Genomic DNA, 15,489 nt, shown 5'->3' with positions numbered 1-15,489 from the left:
AAAGTTAAATAATAGTTCCCAGCAAACATGGAATAGTATTTGTGCTTGTAATGCCCATCCCTACATTTAGTACACTTCTCTTTTGAATATGCCTTGTGACGGGTAGTTGTGTAAAGCAATCAGCATGTTAAATGTGCAGGGCTGCACACAGAGTTATTGAGTTTCAAAAGCTTTGTGCTTCACATGCTCTTTGAGCCTCTGGAACATATTAATCTATGTGTGCTGTGCAAATTTAACATTTACACAAATAAACAAGCACAAACTGTGAAACCAGTTAAAAGTACGTTTGGCTTGAATGTTGTTGCTGACAGAGCAGCTGGACAGAGCACCTACTTGCTGTGCATATGAATCCCAACATGTTTATTCCATCCTGTCATGACTGCTTGACTTGAAAGCCACATTATTGTGAAGAGATGTTCAGACATGGGAGACAATTCATTGTGGGGGAGTTGGGATTGTTCACCATGACTCCCAGCATCTCAAGGTTTGCACTCAGCTCCTGACAGCAATCTTTGACAGCAACTAAATATTGTCGGTGGGAAGTTGTTATTCAAGTTTTTGGGTGAAAAGAGTTTCAGATGGAACTTTTGCCTTGAAAAGATCATCTTCCAAATCAGGGATGGCTGCATAGAGATCAGACTTACTAACGTAACAAGAAACCTTTCATTTCACTACCATATCACTTTGAGTTGTATTTAATGTGCGTCTCAGTTTTTAGAGCCAACATTCAATTGAGTACTTAATTTAGCTGCATAATTAAATATTTCTTGTAGATTTATTTCTCTGAGAACTTTAATGTCCTCTGCTGGAAGTAGAGCAAGCAGAAAAAAGTATGACCAGAACTTTTAGATTCATTTATCAGTTCAAGACAAATTAGCAATAGGGCGCACTAATTTTGCCCAAACCGAGACCTGTTCTTCCAGCTGCTGTTCTCCTCGCCTACACATAACGTATGTATGTGATTAGGGAGAGAAGCATTGTTTATAGAGATAAATTGCATTCTAAGACTGTAGTCCTTAATCCTTATGTAATCCACAAAGAGCCTTCAGCATTGTTGTATTTGTCCACAACCTTTAACTGTATATATAACCAGTGTTTAGGAGTAAGTTGTTACGTGTTGGAGAGACATCCTTAAATTACAAAATAAATGTAGTATTATTCAGTTACGGTTACCGAGAACAAAATATTGTAAATAAATGATAGTTACTATTCAAAACGGTGGTCACATCTGACTATATTGTTTTCAGTAAAACGAGTAGAATATAATGTTTATTCTGCTGCTTTGCATGTTATCATCTTCCGTATACACCCAGACAGGCTCCATTCATTTGGCAGCATGCGCTCAATGTTTGAGCCTTATCTTTGATTGGCTCTCTTGTTTGAATTGTCACCGCCTCTCATTTGTCAATCAAATCATGTGCGTGGCTTTAAGCTGCCAAATTAAAGGGGGGTTGGTCATGTTTTCTGATTAGACAAAGGGATGTTTAAAAGGAGTCCCCCAGTGTGACAGCCTGTGACCAGTCCCCACCCCTGTAGATAGTTCTATCATCACTCAGCATGGACTCGACCTCAACGGACAATTGGTTTGAGGTTATGGGAGTATTTTTCATTTGCTGCAGTCAGTTGTGATTTACACACTTGTGATTTGTTTTGGTGTTTGTGATTTTAAAATCAAAACATTCCAGTCATGATTCAAGTTAGATTGAAGACCTTTTAAATGTAATGTAATAAGTTCTAATTACATTATTTTTAAGAAATTCAAATAGTTACATTACTTATTACACTGGTATGGAACCTACACATTTTAAGTTCAACTCGATTCCAAAAATATTTTAGTATCAGCCAATAATGACTTAAAGGTCAAGTCAAACTTTATTTCAGTTGCACATTTTCAACAATGTGCTTTACATGCAATGACTGTTATTGCAACGCAGTCATGACTGTCTTTATATTCTGTGCAGAAAAGAGTGCGTGAGCCGGTGGTCCTTCTTCCTTAACGCAGCAGTTTGAGGGGTTGACCAACAATTTAGACACCGTTGAGTAGCAGCAACAGAATTTGACCTAAGTGACCTTCAAACTCCAGTATACACACAGATTTATGCCATGGGAACACACACACACACACACACACACACACACACACACACACACACACACACACACACACACACACACACACACACACACACACACACACACACACACATACATACATACATACAGAGTGAATGTGGAGTTCCCCTTGCATGGGAAATTCTGTAAATATTTCATGTCAGCAGGTATTGAGACATTAGGCTGTTAAGAAAAACCACACACACACACACACACACACACACACACACACACACACACACACACACACACACACACACACACACACACACACACACACACACACACACACACACACACACACACACACACACACACACACACACACACACACACACACACCTACTGTACCTACATTGAACAGACAGACAGTGCTGTGTTAACAACAATGGCGGAACCACTCAACCTGGGAAAGAGGTGTGAGATTTTGATTAAAACAAGGCAATTTGTCATTGTCAGTCTAAAGGGAAGAGAGAGAGAGGTGTTATGAAAATATCATTAAATCTCTGTAGTTTTGATGAATTATTGATTTGATGTGAATCTAGTGGCGGCGTTGTGCTGTGTTTTTGTTCAGCCAATTAATGGCGTTGTTGGTCCCCATAGCAAAAAGGCTGTTTAGGCTGTGTGTAAGGGAGGGGAAGCTTTTTCAATATTTGGCCCTGAAAATATCTTGGTATTTTGTTGCTATTTATTGGTTTTGCTCCAAAGGATTTATTACACTTTTAATAATAGCCTGAAAGCGCAAACAGCCTACCCCCCCCACCTTCCACCACCACCACCTTGTGTCCTGAGACACAACGTCATGAAAAATTCTTATTGTTGCTGCTGATGTATGCTCAGTTAAAGATGAAATATTTGTAAGAATGACATCTGCAGTGTTTCCCCTTTAGGGTTAGTCCTGTAAGAATTATATGATGCAACTGAATTAGTTTCATCTCTAGATATTTTAAAGGCTTCTACAAATCTTTATTCACTGCACGTAAACATTGTTCTATAAAAAAAATTGAGACTATTGAATCAAGATGTTTGTGCTTCGGGAGATTTATTGCAACTTCTATATTTTCGAGAAGGTCTTCATGTGCTGTTTGTCAATTCTTATTCATATTATATTCGAGGCTAAATTTGATTTAATCATGAATGGAGGGAAGAAACGTAAGTGCACATAAACTAAAAGAGGAACCTACAGATTAGTCTCATAAAATGTCCACACCTGACCAGTAACATTATGCACTTATGTTATTAATTTTTCATTTGTATGAATGATCCTTGCGGCTCGTATCAAAAGCTTTTAAGGAACAGCTCATGAAGCCCATGGCTGTCCACATATAATCGGAGAGTGGACATCCAGATGTTTGCATGCACAGTTATGAGTGATGATTAATTACAGTCAGAATTCAACATTTTTAGAGGACATAGTTACTCTGTTATTTATATCCATTTTAACAGCTTATCATTTGTCATTTTTTGATAGGTAGCCAATCTTCAAGAGGACGGGTCTTCAGTAGAGGGCAGACAGCAGTTGCAAAAAGCAACTTTTTGACTGTGATTAAAGATGACAGATAACCCTCATCTCCTGGGTATTTTTCTAAGTTTCCATCTGCATCTATGTGTTATGAACAGAACCGAACACATTCAGTGCGCAGAGGCTAAGAGGGGATGAGGACCCGAGCAGAGGGACCCAACCGTGACAGAGAGAAGTTCACGTGGGTTTGAGTTTGGGCCTGCATCCCTCTATGTTGAGTAGCAATAAAAAGCTTTGAGGTTATGTTATAGCCTATTAGTGGCTGGAATAGACAGGCCTTCTGATAATTAAATCCCTTAGACATGGAATTATTTAACCTGTAATCTGTGCACATTATAACGTTATCCACTTTTCTCACCTGCTGTCTGTTGAGAGGTGTCATCAGTTTGTCTTCAATCTCAGGATTATTCCTGAATGCACCGAGTCCTCTCAACTGTCCAGGATTAACCTCCTCTTATTCATGAATTACAACACGTCTCAACAACCCTTGGTGGCACTTAGTTATACATTATATTTAAAAACGCGCTTAATTACGTGCTTAATATGCCTTTAGTTATATGTTTAAGGGGGTACACTCCAAATTTTGAATGATATTGTTCCGAATTCGTTTTAATGCATATATTTTCAGCCGCTTTGAATAAAAGCAACTATCAGATGAATGTAGTCGTGTAACGTTATCACGACGTCACTCAAGTCAGAGATGAGCATGCTCACAGTGGTCAGAAATCCTGAAGTCGGATAATGATCTATGTTTTGTTTTCGGAATACAGGAACGCACATTCTTCTTTCTCAAAACCAAGATAAGCGTAGATCTGAGTTCCTGGATCAAACATGTACAAGCACTTCTGGTGGGATTTTGAAAAGCTGCCTCCAGAAATGCCAGCACCATGTGCATCTGTGGTTGGACACAGACAGGTCATCTGTTAAACTGTATTGATTTGAAGTATAATCACGGTATACATAACAATTCCCTGCTAGTAGTAGTTGTAATTTGACACTCTCCAAACCTCTGCAGGTGACTGACGCTCACTGGCATCAGTTTGATGATTACGGCTACATTCAATTGAAAAGTGATTGTTGCAGATGTTGAGGTGGAAAACGGCTAAAAGGATTCCTTCAAATAAATGATGTGAAGTTGGTTAAGTTAGTTACCTTGAATGGGCAACTTTACTCTCACACGGCGTACTCCTTCCACTGCGACATATGTCCAATACAAGCTTTTTATCTTGGCGTGTACTTAAGCTGTCAATGCTCTGCACACTCTTCTACCACATGGCATCTGCCACGCTGCTCACCTGAAAGCTCGGCTGTCACTTGCTGCTCCACCTGCCACCGTTCTTGCAGCATTTCAAAAGGCTCCCCTCCACACCACCATTCACTTGTAGGCTACCTTACTATCGAGGGGGGAAGTCATATCTTTCCTTCCCCCCCTGTTGTGATGTGCTATGCTTGGTGCTTCCTTGTACTGACAAGGTCAGAACACAAATGCCAAATATTACCTCTTTGTACATTTTATGTTGTAATAATTTATTCCATGGGTCGTGGCTGATTGAACTATATTTCAGTGTAAGGCATGTTGAAGCTTGACATTGAAAGGCTGCTGAAATTATATGTTACTTACAAAACTTAGTTTTTCAACCAAATGTAGCCCAGTTTTAAACCAGACATGTAAATGTTTTGTTCACTGGATGACACATTGGTCTGATGTCTACTGTCTGGAGGGATGTCACATTCAAATATTACCCACATGATTTTTTTAATAAGAGAAAAGGTCTCGTCTCCTGTCAGTGTGTAACTGTGGCTCAAGGGTTCAGTTATGGAAAAGAGAGGAGTGCAGGTCGGGTTTTGGACACTTAGGATGTTTGTGATAAATACAAAAATTGGTACATCTGAATGTTTTATTTTTATATTTTCAGATTCGGTAAAAGCTTACCAGTGAATATTGGTACTTTATGAAATGCTAATGTCACTCACCCCATTGACAGGATAGGTCTTCCAGTCCAGTTCTCCAAGCACCGTCGTAGTGTCCAACAGAACCACTAGAGAGAGCGGGGTGGGGAAAAAGAAAGTCGTGTAAAATGGAGGAGAAAAGTTGGAAGAGCGAAAGAACGACAGGAAAGCGCAAAGAATGACAGCAGAGAGCAGAAAGGGGAAGAGATAGAGTGCAAGAGGGGTTGGACAGTGAATTTAAAAAGAAGAGAAATGGAGGCGACAAAACAGGAAGAGAGCAGACAATAGTTATCAAGCTGTCAATGAGGGGCTGACAGAGCTGTAAAGCCCTTATCAGATTCAACCACCTATGAAATAACAGCTCTTAGAAAAGTCCAGGACAAGACCAACACTAACACTGACCCACCCTCCTGAAGTCTGGAAAATTAGTACTCTCCTTCTCAGAGGTCAGGAGTTTTCTACATGACATCAAAGATAAGCCAAAGATGAATAAAGGGGAAAAACAGAAGTGCTGGAAACTTGACAAAAGAAAATATGACTTTTATAATAATTACAATTTGGAAAATAAAAACTAATTTAAGAGAAATACAACCAGTGTAACAAACTTCATGAAGGATGACAGCTCTTTCAGTAACAATATCATATTGTTTGCGTTTAACTGATATCACCCGGTGTCCCTGGAAATTACTGTCTTCCCACACAATTCAGAATTTAGATGCGGTTTCAATTAAAGCAGGAAGTAGTGTGCGTTAGGTAACGGTGTGGAAGACACCGAGATGCAAGAAAACAGAGTCTGCCTCCTGTCACAGAGCTGCACTCAACATTTGCTGGTTTAACCGTACTACAGCTGACCGGCACACATTTATGGTATGAAGTCAAACGGATCCGATGGAAAACAAAATGCAGGAGTGATCTGGACAACAATGTATAACTTTTTGGTGTGTGACGATACAGATGGCCGGATCCCATTTTTTCATGATGACGGTGACTCGAGTTCACCTCAGTGCATTTCCAAAGTCCGGAAGTGGAAAACCAACACAGCCACTTGGGATGCCTCAACACAGATACTATTTTTTTTCCTTGTTTGTCAATATTTGACAATGTGTATAACATATTTCAGTGTTGTCTGATCTTTACTAACAACAGTTTTACTCTGCAGTCAGGAGCACGACTCGATTAAATCACATCTATGGGTGTGACATCACCCTCTGTCCGTGCATATTCCTGCCCCATATACTATGGCACTAAAATAATATCAAAATATTTGAGGGTATTTGTGTGACAACAGTTTTCTTGATGATATGACAGAATACTGAAAAATACGTTTTTATTAATTTGAAGAACATACAATTGCAACAAAGTAAGTGCCACAGTTTTATACGTCGCAACAGTTTGCCTTCACATATTCAGTAGAAACCAACATGTTCTGGTGATTTGTTGTACATTTGATCTTTTGTAACTAAACTGCACCCACACTACTGAAGTTGCTCCCTTTTAGGATCCAACTCCTCCACCATGGAGGCGCTTTCAGCTGCTTTGTGTCAATTGCGTGCATAATGTAGCGTATGTGTAACTAGTGTAGTGGTACAATGAATGGCATGGCAGAATGTTGCCATTATCACAATATGATGAATATACATGAAGTTTCATTTATCATATTAAAATAGATACAGATGTTACCGATATATCTCTACTCCATACCCACAGGTTTACTCTCTCCACGGACTGCAAAAAGACAAAGTTGTTTGGTGCTGTGAGGTGAAACCATTTCAGTAAGCTCCCGGCTCCTTTAAAGATCACTTATTTAGTTGTACCAATAATTTATGACTCTCATAGCACCTGATGGGACTGTTATCAGACTGTTGAATAGGCTGTTATCATCACTCAGCTGTCCCAAATATGTGGGCTAGTAGAGACCTGCTGAATTTACGGGGAAGACTGAACTTACACTAGTAGGCCAGAAGGACACATTAATTAGGACCTTTGATGTAGTAATCATCACGGTAGCAGAGTACAAAGTCAGGAGACGAAGTATGAAGAGCGACACGGTCCGCGTGGTAAGGCAGGCTGGGGGGTTGTGGGACGGCTCTAACACAGGACTTTAACCATAACATGTTCTGTGTGAAAACTGAAGTCAGTGTTGACTCATTTTAAGTTTCACATTGTATGTGACATTACAAACAAGACGTGCATAACATACTTATTTGAACCCAAACCATGATCTTTTCCTTTTTTTATTATTATTACTATGACGACAAATGTCCAGTATGCCATATGTATATGCATGGTCATATGTCGTTGGTAACGGGCCCACGAGCCCAGTAGCAGTAGCAGTAGCAGGCACCTGACAGCTCATATATTTGGGAGAGATGTGTGATGATAGCCGTCTGTTCAATAGTCTGATAACAGTCAAACTGGGTGCTGATGGCTAACCTGACACAGTGGTGACCTCAAAAGACAAAATCAAAGTCTAATCTGATCTCAGCATCTGGGTTTGATGGTGTTCTTGTTTTTTTTGCATGAGCATGTTAACAGGTGTTTATTTGTGTGAATCCGTGACTGCATTGTGTAAATACAAATGTAACAATCTCAGGCTGTCTGCACTCCAGTCACGGCTCAGGCATGAAGAGAGCCATTATCTGGCCTTTGCTAAGCCCCCTGAGCCAATTTGATATGATGAATGTGCAATTTCCTTTGTCTCCACACAGGCAGTTAATTACAATCTCTATCAATAAAGTATGTGCCACTTCAGTGGCCGACATTATAGACATAAGAGTCACATCTTCAGATGACCTGTCAGTCCTGTATATAGCGGACTTTGCCAAATCTGGACTAATTTAATGGGATTGTGACTGTTTTGAGACAAAGTTAGATAACCAGAGAAGATACACTTTGAGAGAGACTAAATGAACCACTTTAGTATTTACAGAGACTTCATTTAGCCTTGATTCTCTGCTAGTAATTAAGGGCTGAATTATAATAAGATGGCCTTGCCTCTGTTCAAAAGGAGGATATGGAGAGATGGAGGGAAAGAGACTGTAAGACAGACCAAGAGACAGAAAGATATTGATTTTTTTTTTTTTACAAAATTAGAACAATCTTTCATAATCATGAGCAATGTTCCATATCATGCTTGACAGCAGCAAACTATTCCACCAACTCCCTTCACTGTCTGTCCATCTCCTACACACACACACACACACACACACACACACACACACACACACACACACACACACACACACACACACACACACACACACACACACACACACACACACACAAACATACATAAACAGTAATGTAGTCAGAAAATAATTCAATTCTGCAACCATCTTTGGAGTCTGGAAATAATGGCCCAAGACATAGTAGTGAATTTGATACACAGATTTTCTCACTCAAAGTACACACACACACACACACACACACACACACACACACACACACACACACACACACACACACACACACACACACACACACACACACACACACACAGTATCAGGAGAACAAATCACATTACTCTTGTCTGCTTATTGTGTCTGGAAGCATAATAATCTGCAACTGTCCTTTCTACATGTTTCTGACCATCGGAGTAATAAGTTGGGCACGAGCAGTAAATTGCTGCTCTTACACTTGCAGCAATATAGGACAACGTTCAGGATGTCAATGAACTGAGTGAATTGAGTCATTAGTGTCACTGACTGCATCTGTAGCTTCTAGCATCAAGGCGCCCATCACTGAAAGCACTAAATTACCTGGTTACAGGCTCACTAGAACAAAGAAACTATCATGATGTGATGACTCTGCTGAAGAGCAGTGGTTGCTGAGCTGTGAATCTTATTTGCGATGCTTGTGTATTTTTAGTTTTGTACCAAACTGTACAACAGACTAAACTTGGGTAGCATCTCAGCTGTTCATGTCAGATCAGTAAAGGAACTGCTGAAAATACCAAAAATAACGTAATGGAGACTGTGACTCAAAGATCCTATTCAGCAGGGTTATCCGTGACTTCTTTTCCTGACTGTTAAAGAAAATCTTTTGTCATGAATGATTGCTCTTTTGCTTTTACGTGTTTTCAGGGTTTAGACCAAAATAAAATTTTCGTAGCTGGGTGTACTTGGTGAAGTCTGAAAACATGAAGAGTGACAGTCGCCCCTTAAAATGGCTGCACCAGCCCAGCTGTTTTCCCCACTTCCAGTTTTTTTTTTTTTTGCTAAGATAAGTTAAGATTCTCTACCCTCATATTTACAGATATGACATTTTCTCACTTAACTTGCATATCTTGTGTGTCTACAAATATTTTTAATGATTGGTTTCCATCTTTCATTTACACAAATATGATAGTTTTGTGTAGAACTGCTTGCATTATTTAACCTTCACATTGTGATGGTTTTCTTTGACATTGGATCCCCACTATTCTTAGTGAATAAAAATATCTTGATCTCCCTACATGTTTCCCACGTGAATGGATACGCATTCAATTACAGTTATTTGCTAATTTGCAGATACACACTTTAAGCTTTCAGTTTTTCAGTGTTTTTCTGTGGGTGACACCTGACTAATAAAATTTATTATATATAAATATCCCTGCAAGAGGCGAATTAATACACAAAAAGCCAGACATTAAGCCGGAATTCTCAAATGTATAAGTATTCGGCTGAGAGTATTTAAGTCGACAAGCACTTAGAGATCCCCCGGAGAGACGGCCATTTCTATAAGGACCCTCAGGCTTTTTTTTTGTATTTTGCAGTTTCCAGGATGTGGTTTCAGAAAAGCCACTGGGAGACGAAGAATCATTATTTTCTGTATTAGATGATAATAAAAGTGGACAGCGGCGTCTAATTCACCTGATCCCTAACACAGATGATGCAGCTTCCTCATAGAGGACAGTGCAGCGTCCGCCTGAAAGCTACTGCTGTGCTGGGATGAAATGATCTCAGAGATTTCATACCTCTTCTATTAAAATACGTACCAGATCAGTAGGTAAAGAAATTATAAACATTTAGTCCAATTTATTCATAGACAGAAAATATACCAACGATAATTTCTATAACTGAAATGTGAGCTATTTCTTCAGGACAATACTAAGTCCTGTATTTGATAGTTATACGTTCTTGGATATGAGGATTTTCTTGTTAGTTTACTGAATATTTTTTGGTCATTTAACTGATCACACAAAGTACCCATACCGCTGTCATTCCCAAGGCGTCAAATTCCGGCCATTTTCTGACAGCTGTTGGCATCAGAGCGATACGCACAAGGTGCCCTTTGGCATTTAAGACATATCCACAAGGTGTCTGATGTGTTTGCACCGTGACGAGGCGGGTCGGCGCAGGGAGGAGGTTGGTGATGGCTGGAGGGAACAAACCCAGGACTTTCATTTGGGAGACTGGTGTTGGAGTCCATGATCAAGCAAAAGTCAGTGGACATCTTTAAGGTTACCAAGCGTTGGTCTTTTAGAAACCCTAACCAAGTAGTTTTTGTTCTTAACCCTAAACAAATGGCGACCGTGTCATATTTAACCATAATCGGGATGTTTTCCGAACCATAACTACGTTGTTTGTGGCGTCTAAACAGGAGGCACGCCTCCATATTAGACGTCAACGGCTTTGATAAAACATCAGTATTTGATGCCTGGGAGTGAAAATGTGTTGAAATACCAGACTGAACCATTCACTGAACTCCTCCTCCAAATAGTAGTTGTCCAATCATACTTTTGCAACTGTAAAGTATGAACAAAAACGTTGCATGTCAGGCTGTGGAGATTTCCACTTGTTGAACTCATGGATGCATTAAGCTGAAGAGACTCTGGCCCGGCAGCGACGTAGCGTGTCATACGATTTGTATCAAGTGCTGCTCTAAAGTACCAATAGAAAACGTTGCGCTTCAGTTTTAACGACCACACACATACTATAATAATAAAATGACTTCCATAAAAAAATTATTTAAATCACGTGTGAGCAACTACTGTTTAATGCTGATTTGAAGAGCCAATCTCCACAGCTATGGCCATCGCCGGCTATATTTTGTTTTTGCCAGTCTTCATATTGACAGGATTGTGGTTTGATGCTATATTTCTTGACCTCGACCACTAGTCTCTCCTCATCCACTGTAAGACAGCAACTGCAAGAGGTGAGCCACGGGTGAAGAGGAACTTTTACGGGATGTGGGAAGTACAAAAAAGCCTTTTTTTTTCTGGAAGAGACTGAGAATGGGACAGTGGCTTGAAGTGTCACATCAGTTCATCAAGGAGTGCCGAGGTGCACCTATTGCCACTGGTGTTGGTTGGAAGTAGAAAATAAGACGGGTGGCTATTTTGACCCGTCCCGTTCAGCGCCAGTGTATGTTGACCCTGCAGAGATGCGGATACAGCGCTGGGATCGAGAGTGCCAATTTTTTTTCCCTGTGGTCACTGCTGTTGCTGCCATGAAAACAACCTCGTCCAACGCCGGAATAAAACCTTGAAGGCTGGAAACTTTTTTTTGGCTAATGTGGCAGGGAACAATTTTAATTCACCTGAGCAGGCGACCACTTTGAGTCCGGTATCTAGTTCTCCTTAATACATACATGGCTAAACTGGTGTCCACAATAATTTTTTATTTTTTTTTATCCCCAATGCCAAACTGAAGGGAGAAACGTTATAAGAGTTAATACTGTGGTAATCTTTGAAGAACATAAACGAAAGCTGGAAACATTAGCATGTCTGGCTAACGACCTTACTACCAACAGTAAGCTAAGGTCACTCACAAGCCAAGAAGCATGTCATTAGCGAATTATGTTATGTTAATAAAGAGCTGTTATGACAACACATCCACTGTGTCGTGTTTCTCCAGTTTGGACATCTGTCCTGGATGCTATTTGAGTTCAGGCTCTTTTTAGCAGCTTTTATGTGCCCTGCAACCAAACCGGAGTTCCTCAAGACAGCATGTTGCCAAACAACTGGGCTCGTCCTGATCTTCAAGTGCTTTTCTCATTTCCTGGTACAAATGAAAACACATTTTTTTAAATATGAAGAAAACTATCCTTATACCAAAAACACAAAGTATAAGAAATTAGTGTGATGATGTATTTTTTCTAAATTACACCTTCTTTTTTTTTTTTTTACATCATTTAAGTTTATTTTTTATATTAAATGACCTTATATTATTTAACCCCAAATAGCTGACTGACCAATTGGATAACCACTCATCCGCCCCACTTTCCCTGAGGCGGCGAGGGTGCACGCAAGTCATTCACTTTCAGGAGAAAACTCGCTCAGACACGTTGCACCTGGCGAACATATACTGTCTTGTTCTCAAATTTTAAACACCTCACGTTGTCATTTTTTTCAAGTTTCCCCCAAGTACATCCCCTCCTCTTCAAGCCTGTCACCACCACAGGCAGACAGGCATGCTGTGGGGAAAACTGAACACACACACACACACACACACACACACACACACACACACACACACACACACACACACACACACACACACACACACAGAAAAATGAAGTGAGGGAGACTTTGACATTTGGCTCGTGATCGGGCTCCTGTCGTCTTTGAAAGTGTGCATCCCAAACATTAAACATCCAAGAGGAATATTGAACTGACCCGTGCAAATGTGCAAAGTGGAAGATGTCAAGAACAGATTACATAATGGTCGCCGTTTGCCCATTCGACTTTGTACAACTGGGGGACGATAACATGTCCTGTGTTTCATACATATGTAACCGTACACGCTGCCCGTGTGACTGGAAACGAATTGTGCAAAATGGGAAAGTATTCTGATGAATTTAGAATCAACATAATAAACTCCACATATTTCTCACAGCCAGTGTCTGAGGAGACGTCTGGGGGATTATATGGACCTCTTACATTTTCATATACAGTATGAGCTCAGCATAGAAGACAGCGGCAGAAACAAGCAACTCAGAAGCATTATTATTGCTGACGGAGTATGTCAGAGGCTGACATTTACTGTAACAGTCAGTGGTCCTATAGCTGTGGAGATGTTTCTGTGCTCTCAGATTTTGGAGGTGAAGCAGAATGTCACATCGTCTCCTATAATTTGGCTGATGGAGCCTCGGTCTGCAGCACAGAGCACCATGCTATGAAAGTTTAGCATTTTGATACAGTAAATGTGTGTTTCTGCGTGTTCATTATAAGACTGACAGGCATGTTCTGCAGTATCAATGATTCAGGATTTTTCTACTGCAAACATAGATTTCTGCATTTATTTTGAGGCTCTAAATTTGTTATTTTTTTTCAAAAGACATCATTTAACATGGAGAGGGTTGAATAAGTTAATTAGTCTTTCAAAATGATGAACGCTGCGAGCTATAGAGGATCCTTGTTTGAGACAACAGATGAATGAAATGAGTACGGTCAACAAAGTGAAACATTTTCATGAATTTTGAGGCTGTAAATACACCCTTAAAATGCAGCATGCATGTTTAAATGTTGTTGTTTTTTTATTGTCATTGTTGGATAAATTCCAGGTAGATCCAACAAACTCTCATTAAAGATAAAGCATACAGTAAAAAGATCACACCGTCCTTTATCATAGGAGCCATGTAAGATGTATGAAAGCATTACATTCTGTAAATATTTGTTTTGTAAGTTTTTACGGTGTCAGTAGGTTTAAACTGTCCACTGCTGCAGACTTTAAATGAGACTTCACTTCAAAAAAAATACATAGTTTGTTTTGCATGTGAGCGTGCATGTGGGGAGAGAACCTATTTTGTTAGGGAAGACTTAAAAATGGTTAGATTTGGTGCATCCAGCCTTGCTCTACGTGTGAGGTTCTCGTGACGCCCGTACTCACCTTGGTTTGTGGCTCCCGGGTCCGACCAGACACTTTTAAGTAAGAACAAAAACACGCAGTATTTCCCACCGGAGCACATCGTTGAGTCAGACACAAGTGCGCTTTGAACTAAAACGCTGCACAGACTCCTAAATAGATCCCACAATGTAAAGATAAGAAGGTTTCATGAACGAGGCTGCAGAAATCTTCCCACAATCCAGGAGGTCGCGGTTGCATCCACGGGAGTTCTTATATTTCTTCTTTTTTATTATTATTATTATTATTATTTTTTAGCCAAGCATCCCGGAGTCCTCCATGTGGACACGGACAGACAGGCGATATAAATGTTCAGCCATTCTGCACACACACACAAAAAAAACAATGACTTGAGCTCCGGTAAGTTAGTTAAAATAAAGAAAATAAATCGAGGAGGAATTGTGTGGAAACCTGAAAATACGCACAGGTGACCGTCGGGAAGTGCAGAGTCTGACAAAAGTGTCAAAAAGCGAAGTTCCCCGATGCGTATTTGTGGTAAAGTCGGTAGGCTATAGTTGTTTTAGAGTGTGTTTATCCAAAAACGAGAGAGACACGGGGAGGAAAAGAAGAGAAATATCCCGGACTTCCCGCCTCACTTTCAGCCATCGCTTCCCTCGCTGCGTCTCTGTCTCACTGCGTGTGTCTCTGTCTCTCCCTCTCCTCTTCTTCTCAGGATAGGAGAGATGCTCTGGCGCAGACTGAGGAGACGATTTTTATTTCTCCACCAGGAATTTAGGAGACAAGTCCACGCGTGCAAATATAACTTGTTCTTTGTTATGTTTTACCTCATTTCTCACTTTGCTCCGTTTAAACCGTGGTTTCCACCAGACGCAATGTGCGGGGCTTCTGCTGCGTTATTGATTCCGGGGGACGCCGGGGAGATGGAGGGAAATATGAAGCCATTATTAGACTATACTGTATCAATTCTGCACTGTGAGGTTATACCTGCATTGGATTATGTTGTAGGAATAGTAATGTGTCTGGGGCCGTTTCTATTTATGGTGGCAGGAGAGGAAGGCGAGCAGACAGATAGATAGGGGCTCTAAGTTGATATAGAGCATGGTGGGTTGAGAGTGCACA

The 15,489-nt window shown here is 40.3% G+C and overlaps 1 protein-coding gene across 4 annotated transcripts in view; it reads right to left on the bottom strand.

Moving 5' to 3' along the window:
* The window catches only part of LOC138620491 (ephrin type-A receptor 6-like), a 53,455-nt gene extending 38,210 nt beyond the window's left edge, over positions 1–15,245 (bottom strand). For 2 of the 4 annotated variants that reach the window (XM_069697743.1, XM_069697742.1), the window contains exons 1-2: positions 14,395–15,242; positions 5,609–5,673 (exon numbers count right to left, since the gene is read on the bottom strand). In XM_069697743.1, the coding sequence (XP_069553844.1) occupies positions 5,609–5,673; positions 14,395–14,473 (144 nt within the window). In that variant the 5' untranslated portion in view covers positions 14,474–15,242. Of the gene's footprint in view, positions 1–5,608; positions 5,674–14,394 lie in introns of all 4 variants that reach the window. The other 2 variants (XM_069697741.1, XM_069697745.1) reach the window with 2 other exon arrangements.
* Positions 15,246–15,489: the final 244 nt, after the last annotated feature.

Source organism: Brachyistius frenatus, unplaced genomic scaffold (assembly GCF_029030835.1).
Source record: "Brachyistius frenatus isolate BFR_SWC_R1_liver_20210118 unplaced genomic scaffold, ASM2903083v1 Contig_24, whole genome shotgun sequence".
In the NCBI taxonomy this organism is placed as follows: domain Eukaryota; kingdom Metazoa; phylum Chordata; class Actinopteri; family Embiotocidae; genus Brachyistius; species Brachyistius frenatus.
This window is presented reverse-complemented; position numbering and strand designations above follow the sequence as displayed.